The sequence below is a fragment of the Malus domestica genome, chromosome 05, assembly GCF_042453785.1.
Source record: "Malus domestica chromosome 05, GDT2T_hap1".
NCBI classification, from domain to species: domain Eukaryota; kingdom Viridiplantae; phylum Streptophyta; class Magnoliopsida; order Rosales; family Rosaceae; genus Malus; species Malus domestica.
This window is the reverse complement of record NC_091665.1, coordinates 39,291,268-39,300,468: the sequence shown is the minus strand read 5'-3', so window position 1 is coordinate 39,300,468 and position 9,201 is coordinate 39,291,268. Positions and strand designations below refer to the sequence as shown.

The 9,201-nt window shown below is 39.1% G+C and overlaps 2 protein-coding genes across 2 annotated transcripts; both read right to left on the bottom strand.

The window, feature by feature from the left end:
• Positions 1-288: 288 nt before the first annotated feature.
• LOC114824995 (putative wall-associated receptor kinase-like 16) lies at positions 289-3,162 on the bottom strand. Its single transcript, XM_029103037.2, has 3 exons — positions 2,135-3,162; positions 1,857-2,021; positions 289-1,679 (listed from the first exon to the last, which is right to left on the bottom strand). Exons 1-3 carry the CDS (start codon positions 3,021-3,023, stop codon positions 469-471), a joined length of 2,265 nt encoding a protein of 754 aa, XP_028958870.1. The 5' UTR covers positions 3,024-3,162; the 3' UTR covers positions 289-468.
• An 806-nt stretch (positions 3,163-3,968) lies between these two features.
• LOC114825264 (putative germin-like protein 2-1) lies at positions 3,969-8,767 on the bottom strand. Its single transcript, XM_029103674.2, has 3 exons — positions 8,509-8,767; positions 7,811-8,314; positions 3,969-4,419 (listed from the first exon to the last, which is right to left on the bottom strand). The coding sequence occupies exons 1-3, from the start codon at positions 8,621-8,623 to the stop codon at positions 4,343-4,345; spliced, it is 696 nt and encodes a 231-aa protein (XP_028959507.2). The 5' UTR covers positions 8,624-8,767; the 3' UTR covers positions 3,969-4,342.
• Between the last annotated feature and the right edge of the window lie 434 nt (positions 8,768-9,201).

Sequence of the window (9,201 nt, the reverse complement as noted above, 5' to 3'; positions counted from 1 at the left end):
TGCTAAGATGAACTTGAAAAGTCATCTAACAGAGTCTTCAGAATAGGGGCCCAAAAAAAAAAACCCTTAGTTGTGCTTACCTCTTTGAGCACAAAACAACATATTGTGCCCTATGATCAAAGGGCACACCCATAGAGAGCACACATAATATTTTAGTTGGTACACTATTGGTGTTCTTAAACCTCATAAGGCATTAATAACTCTTTGTGTACAGAATCCATATTTTTTATGGCGACCTTTTCAAAATTATATATACTAACGGAAATCCATGATAAAAAGTTGATTAGAAAGCAGAAATATGCTCCTATATAATAATATACTTCAAAGAAACCCAATACCCAACACATCAGGGTAGAAATATGCTCCTATATACTAATATACTTGAAAGAAACCCAACACGATCTTGACAAAATCCCACTACACAATTTTGTCAATTTGAGATTTTATTTTTTGGGTACATTACCTGATTTATCTGCCATCATCATATGGCATTAACATTTGGATTTCCATGCTGCCCTTCGTTCCACTAAAGTCACCTCTAACAGCAACAGTACTGTAAGTGTCTGAACTAGGTGAACCAAGATAGTACTGAGTCTCTTCTGGAGTGAAATCAGCTTTCCCCCATGAATGATTTGATGTAGTTCTCATTCCCTCTAACTCCATCGCTACTTCTTTCATCGTAGGCCTGTCCCCTCCTTTTAACCTCACACATCCTTTTGCGAGATTGGCCACATGTTTCACTGTCTGAATGTTTCCATCGTTGACTATGTCTTGATCAAGAATTTGATTCAAGCGATCCTCCTCCATTGCACAAACAAACAAGCTTGCTAGGTTTCTCTCTTCCTCAGGCCTGGCAAAAGAAAGTGCTACTTTGCTGGTTAGTAGCTCCATAAGGACAACCCCAAAGCTATACACATCACTCTTTTCGGTTAGTTGATTCGTTAAGAAGTATTCAGGGTCTAAGTATCCATATGTCCCTTGCACTAATGTTGTTAGCTGATTTTGATCCAAGGGAATCAATCGTGAAGCTCCGAAGTCTGACACTTTTGCTGTGTAATTGTCATCTAATAGTATATTTGTCGCTTTCACATCTCGGTGTATGATTTGCATGAGAGCGGAGGAGTGTAAGTATGCTAGTGCTCCTGCGGTTTCTGCTGCTATCTTCAATCGTAATTCCCATGAAAATGATGATCCTCTGCCATTTTTATGATGGATGTGCTCAAAAAGAGTGCCATTCGTGATGAACTCGTAAACTAGTAATGGCACTGATGTCTCTAAACAGCAACCTAACAGTCTCACCACATTTCTATGGTTGATTTGAGATAGAACAATCAACTCATTAACAAACTGCTCCTTTTGGGTTGGCACACCAATTTTGGACTTCTTTATGGCAACTACTTTATTGCTATCTGGCAATACACCTTTGTAAACTATTCCATAGCCTCCTTCGCCAACGATTCTACTGTCATGGTAATTGTTTGTGGCCCTCTTAAGTTCTTCTCCAGTAAAGATTTTTATTGCCTCCACGGAGCCTTCTTGACTAGCCAGTTGTTGTTGCAACAACAAGCCGCCATTTTCCTTGAAGTATTTTTCTTGGAGTTTGATGATCTTTCTTCTCTGCATTGCCCAATACGTCCATGAAATTCCAGCTAGTAAAATCAAGAACCCACCAGTGACACCTGCACATAATTGAAAAATCACAACTAAGTTTGCTTTTATAAGTTGCTGGGAGCAGATGGACAGTTGCTGACAAAGTAATATGGAAATTGAAACCAGATATATGACTATATGTATATATAGATGAAAATGATTATTATTCATGTTAGGCTGTTAGCATGTAAATTAGTGAAACATACCTAATGAAATCATAAGCAGGAGATTGTTCGGGTTGTCCTTGATGCAACTCTGTCTATCCGTGCCATCATTTTTGTACCCTTCGGGACATTTACAGGAAAAGTTTCCTGGTACATTTACGCACGTTCCGATACTGCACGGGTTTGAGGACTTGCACTCATCAATATCTGAATTAAATGAAAGGAAAATCCATGAAGGTGATACTAAAACCCCAATTTAAATATTTTCTAGGAAAATCAACAAATATGTTAATATATGAATTAATATTAGATAAAACTACCTTGGCAACTATGGGGGAGGTATGGATTCCCTTGGTAACCTCCCAAGCACTGACAAATGTAACCAGAACCACTGATATTAACGGCCCGGTTGACACACACGCTATTATTTGCCTTGCAAGCAGAATAACAAGTCTTATCTTCAATTTCCCAATTAATAACCATCGGAAGTAGGCTTGTGTTGGTGAGTTGATCAAAACTTGTGCTGCTGAATTCGAACTGGCCTTGTTCGACAGTGAAAGCATAGCTGCAGGGATTGAAGTCCATTATAAAGCTATGATTGTAATAGCTACTCAATTGAACCGTACAATTTTTCAGTCCGCTGGGGATGGAAGTTTGGCAACATCCAACGCCTGCGCAATTAGAGTCACTGACGCTTCCAAGGCTGTTGCATAAGGACATGCACCCAGTGATGAACCTTTCTTCGCCTCTATAACCTTGGAAAAGGGCGTAAGTGTCACAACCAACTGCGATGAATCGGTTCTTGGTATCAGAGATGGTATAAGGAGGAGGCAACCAGAGTGCTGGGTTGTTCCGGTAGGTTCTGCGAGCATGGGAGTCAACCATGGCATAGCAATCTCGGGATATGAACATCATTACTTGCAACTCACCCTCACCAAGGGAAAATTTGGTAATACGGAATGTCTGACCGGTTAAGTTTGCTGCTGGGGGTGTGGCGGAGTGGTCACAAGTGATGTTGAATTCCGGTCGGAGGTAACAACCGTCACCTATGCCAAATGGATATGGAATTGTGAGATCACCACATTTGTCTTTGCAGCCAGGCAGGGCTTGAGTCAGGGGTCCATCAGCTGCCGCTAATTTGGTAATTGTAGCAGCTGATATTACGGCCAAAGAGAGTTGAATAAGCAGGGTCCTCCCATTTATGGCCATGGAATTAAGCGCCGGAAGGTATGCTAGCTGCTTCGGTAGTATTGCTGCGCAATGGTACGAATCCCTTAACTAATCCTCTATTGTATTTTCTTATTAGTGAAAGAAGTGGCATTTTACACGGAAGGAATTAGTAAAACTGATTTGTGTTAAATTGCTTTCTGTTCCAGTCAATGATCCGACTTGGTAATGGTCAGTAAGCAATGGCGTCTGCGCAAACTCAAGCACCAATTGTGAGAAGATGACTTGAACTAACAGTAGTCTTTTTATTTTATATTATTTTAGTGCCGTTAACTTTGGGGATAAGCGAAGAAGAACGAAGGTAGATTCAATTGTCCTCTTTTCAATTCATACCTTGTGATTTGTCAATAGGACTGGGAAAGATTGTTTTAAGAAACTATATTATAAGTCTCTATTCACCAAATTAGTAAATTCAAAAATAATTTTATATTTCAGTGGGTTGATAGTCATTTTCACAAGGAGGCGGTCTTCCTGTTATGGTGCTCTTCTCATCCCCTTCTATTTGTGCGGTCACAGTTAAGTCACATCAATATTTTATATTCCTATTACTTTTTATCTTATTATCTTTATAAAAAAATCAATATAAAATGTTGACATGCCTTAACCATGACCGTACAAATAGAAGGGGATGGAAATAACACCATAACAGGAGGGCAGACAATCTACCTCCTTTTCACAAAGGTTAATTGAAACAATTGTCTATTTCAATCAAGGTAAATAAAAACAAATATCCTCTCAAACTCAATCCCACTTGCTAATTGTTTTTCCTTTGGCCTCTCTTTAAAAGCACAAAATATTGGTTGACTCAATCCTGATGTTAAAAATATTTTGTGACACACAACTTACCCCTTTTAAAATAGCTGTTGATTGATCCAACTGAAAATAAATTAATAACTACTGCCCAGCTACAATCCTACAGGTCAATTGATTAATTATCTCCCATCATCAGATGGAGAAATTTTTCAATCGGAAACACGATCGGTACACTATGTCATAATACAAGTAGTTAATTTTTTTTTTTTTCAAGTATTAAATCACTTATATTATGACACACCTTGAAAAATCTCTACATCAAGTGACATTAACATGATTTGCATGCTGACATAGCCGCGTGTAGTACCGAATCAGCAATAACATCGACAAAATAAGTGTCTGAATTAGGTGACCCACGTAAGGACCCAGTCTCTTCTGAACAGAAATCAGCTTTACCCCATGGATGCTTAGCCGCAACTTTCATCCCCTCTAGCTCCTTGGCTACTCCTTTCATTGTAGGCCTTTCCTCCCCTTTGAACCTTAGACATCTATCTGCAAACTGTCTCAATATGTCCATCATTGTTTATGCCATCATCGAGGATTTGATTTAATCGATCTTCCTCCTCTGAACAAACAAAGAAGCTTGCTAGGTTTCATAAAATAAGCACTCAAGTTTCAGAGGTGAAGTATTCGACAAAAAGAAACAAATATCACAAATACATTTATGTGATAACTTAGCAATGACTCTGAATCCGTGATTTATGAAAGCTTGTTTCTTCACATCAATGGTCAGCTTGCCTTTTAAAACGTCTTTCTGGTTGTGCACATAATTTTATTTATTTAGGGGACTTGGCTTCCCGAAAGTTATTAACTATTGATTGGAGTAGGGTGTGTGTGGACCTAACCATGAAGGTGGGCTTGGTCTTTGTGATTGGGCTGCTTTGATCTTAGCGGCTTTGCTTAGTTTTGGTTGGGATGCTTTACAATCTTCCTCTTCGTGGGGTTCTTTTGCTCATCAGCGTTTTCTCTTGCGCCTTACAAACAACAAGATGTCCATTTACGGTCTTCTGTGTGGCATGGTTGAAAGCATGTTTTGCCTAATTTGAATAATAAGTCGTCGGATTACTGGTGATGGGAAGTCAGTCTCTTTTTTGTTCGACAAATGGTTGGATGGCTTGATTATTGGCCCTTCATTATCTTTGGTCATTTCACCTACAGTTCTTTCTTGGGTTTCAAATGCTATTGAAGCTCAAAGGTAGTCTTTACTAGATTATTTTGTAGATTTATTCCTTTCTGTGGTCTAATTGGTTCTTCGTTTACCTTTGCCTTTAAATGTACAGGATGACGAACTGATTTGGGAGCCTTCGTCTACAAGGAAATTTTCCTTTTCTTCTGGTTAGCATCTTATTCGGAAAAAGCATAGCAATTGTGCTTGGGCTAAGGTTATTTGTCGGCATTTTATTTCACGTCGACTGTCTATTTTGGCTTGGCAAATTTTTCATGACAAACTTCCTACCGAAGGTGCATTACAACGACGTGGTATTTTTCTTGCATCCATTTGTTGTTTATTTCATAGTTTTGAGGAATCTACTTTTCATCTTTTCTTCGGGTGCTGGATATCTAGGTAGCTTTAGAGGTAGTTAGCTTGTCAATTTGGTACCTTTTTGTCTTTTTCAGATTCATTGGCTATTTTTTTGGATGTCTACGTATGTAAGCCATTTTCCCAACAGATGCACAATCTCTAAATTTTTGTGGATCTTTATACTATTTTGGCTATTTGGAAAGCTCAAAATAAGTTTATTTTTTAGGATTGCCCAATCTATTTTCATCATCTCTGCATGTCTATCAATTATGGGATCATTCCTGGTGCGAAGTTTATTCTTGGTTACTCTTAGGGTTTTGACACTCGTATCATTTCTTCTCTAGGGATTCAACCTATCCCTCGCATGACACTAACTATTCTTCCTGTTCTTTGGTCTTCTCCGTGCTTCCTTTGGATTAAACTTAATACAGATGGTTTGTCTAAAGGAAATCCTGAACCTACTGCTTGTGGAGGAGTTTTTCGGGGATTGTCATGGTCAGTTTCTTGGTGGTTTCTGCCAAGGGATTGGTCATCGCACTTTTTTTACAGAATTACTAGCAGTTATTATTGGTGTAGAGTTTGCATATCAATGGGGTTGACATTGTCTTTGGTTGTAAAGTGACTTTTCTAGTGTTATTTTTGCTATCTAATTTACTAATTTTGGTCATCCTTGGCCTCTTCATATGCAATGGTCTATTTGTTTGGACCACATTCAGGTGATGGCTTTCTACGCCTCTTACATATATCACGAAGGAAATGTGGTTGTGTCTCCCGACCCGAGCTCCACCATATCTCGAGCTCGACTCCGCCGTAGCACGATATTGTCCACTTTGGGCCCTGACCACACCCTCACTGTTTTGTTTCTGGGAACTCATGCGAGTAGAACTTCCTAGTGGGTCACCCATCCTGAGAATGCTCCAGCCTATTCTTGCTTAACTTCAGAGTTCCTACAGAACCCGAAGCCAGTGAGCTCCCAAAAGGCCTCGTGCTATATGGAGGTGGACATGTACATATAAGGCATAAAGGATCCACTCCCCTAGACAATGTGGGATCTAACAATCCACCTCCCTTAGGGGCCCGATGTCTTCGTATGCACACTTCCAGCCAGGGATTGGCTCTGATACCAAATTGTCATATCCCGACTCGGGCTCCACCACATCCCAGGCTTGACTCTGCCGTAGCACGATATTGTCCGTTTTGGGCCTCGACCACGCCCTCATGGTTTTGTTTCTGGGAACTCACGCGAGCAGAACTTCCCAGTAGGTCACCCATCCTGAGAATGATCTAGCCCATTCTCGCTTAACTTCGGAGTTCATACAGAACCCCGAAACCAGTGAGCTCTCAAAAGGCCTCGTGTTATATGGAGGTGGCCATGTACATATAAGGCAAAGAGGATTCACTCATTTGGGCGATGTGAGATCTAACATTGCAGACAATTTTCCTAACATGGGCTTGTCTTCTCCAATTTTGGTATGACTTGATTCCCCTCTGACGATAGTTTGTGCTACTTTGTTTTCAGACTATGTAGGCTTTATTGACTTCTGCTTCTCAAATTAATTTTCTTCTCGGCATATAGGTTTGTCTTACTTTCTTGGTTTTTTTCTTAACCTTGTGAGGTTGCTTGTTCTGTTTGCAGATTTAGACCTTTAGGTTCGGCTTTATAGGGGTTAGGTTTCATGTCCCCCGCTTTTCCTTGTATCCTTGTTGTTTTTGTTTCTAGATGGGTAAGGTTTATGTCACCCCTTCCTTTCGTGTATTTTTTTTATCCTTTTTCATTGTATTATAATGGGTTTGGTTTACGTCCCCCCTGATTATAGGTGTATTATTTCTTCGATATCAATAAAATTTTCCTCATACCATCGATGTTTTCTTAAAAAAAAAAACAAAAAACCATCTTAATTAGTAATTTAAAGAAAAAAAAGTTCTTTACCATATTGAAGACCTAGAAGATCTCAATTCAATGAATTTCCATTTAGCATGGGCTTTCCAAGAATCTCAATTTAGTCCAATAATTTCAAACCTTGTAACATAAAGGAATTTCAAGGCGTTGTAACATAAACATACAAGGCATATGTGAATTATGAGTTAGACCAGTTGGTCAAGGTAATATGCCTATTTCCTTACAATACAATTCGAATTCTCCCTCCTCTTAAATTAAAGTAGTTTACAGTAGAATATCGTATTGTAAAAAAAAAAAAGTATTATACAAGCTAAATGCACCTAATGATTAATTCACCAAGGTAAAGCCACCATCTTGGATGTTGGAATGGATTTCTTATAATTAAGAGATCTTAATTACATATTTCTCTCCTAATGGTCACAATGCAACATAATTGGATAGTGGGGGATAATTTACTGTCACATATATTTAGAGTTTCTTTCTTTTTCAACGAGTTACATATTTAGAATATCGAATGGAGGTAGTTGACAATACCTTTATCAACATGGAATGCCTTCACAAGAATGTCATTGACAATACTAGGCCTGGACCCAAAAACAGAACTGGCAATTATCACCACACCGGGATTTTGGCTGCTGAGAGCTGCAATAGCCACAGCATTACCAGAACCTACATTTCTCTGATAGTGCACAAGTCCAATTGGAAAAACAAACACATCACCCTTCTGCAACACCTTAGTGATGTGACGGTTCTCGGGGCTGGATGTCACAAACCCGACTTCAAGGCTGCCTTCCAAGAGTGTTAAAACTTCGGAGGCGCGAGGATGAGTGTGTGGAGGGTTGACACCTGATGGTGCATAGTCGATTCGGACAAGTGAAATGCCAAGAGTGTTGAGACCTGGTAGTTGAAACACGGTTACTGGTGTCACACTTGACCCAATTGGGTTAGATGTGTTGCCTTCTAAATGAAGTCCACCAAATGAAAAATCATTGTCTTCAACTGTCTTAGGGTCCTTGCAAGCTAGACCATTGACCACCACTGCCACATGTAACTTCGCAAGTTAATTTGTTAAATAAATTTTCTATTGTCCAGATTTCAAGCAAATCCTAGCTAGAGGGTTGGGATACTAATTACATCATAAAAACAACATAATTCCAACCAATTTCAGTCTTTTGGTTAAGTATATATACACAAGAAAAGAAGCAAAAACAGACAAAAAATATAGCTAGTACCTTGACTTTTCGGGTCCGCAACACAGAAATCTTGAAGTGGACTATGATCCGATGCAATGGCGACTGACAAATAAAAAGATAATACAAACCCAAAGAAGGAAATATTAGTGGCCATTTGGTAATTTCAATGTATATGCTGCTCTAGCTAGGAGAAGAACAAGAAGCAGATTTAAATTAAGTTGTGGGAAACGTAGTTTGCTGATTTTCTTTGAACAAGAGCACAACTATATTTATAAATAGTCTTTGTCCCTTCTTTTTCTTTCTCTTTTTTGTTAATGGTTATTGACTAGGCGCGTGCTACGCAGTTCTAGCATGCAGACATGCATTTCTAAATATTGAGAGCTGAGGGGTCGGCCCTATATCTTGGCCTACCATTGACCAAAGTATGTTTATATATAAGAGACAGAGTTATAGCCTTTTTCCCATGCGCACTTTCACATTTTGGTTTTGCTTTGGCATACCTTGATGAGCCAACTAGGAATGGTCTATTCAGTCCACATAGACAGTACTAATATGTGTTGTCTTTATTTATTGTGTGAGAATTCTACATATTTCCTCACATGGTAAAGCCTTTGGCTATATCGGTTTCATGCTTCAGTCATGTGGTTCGATGTGACCATAGGTCATTCAGTTTGATTTTTAGGATGGCTTATGTTGTTGTTGTTCTTATTATTATTACTAGCCTAAGCCGAC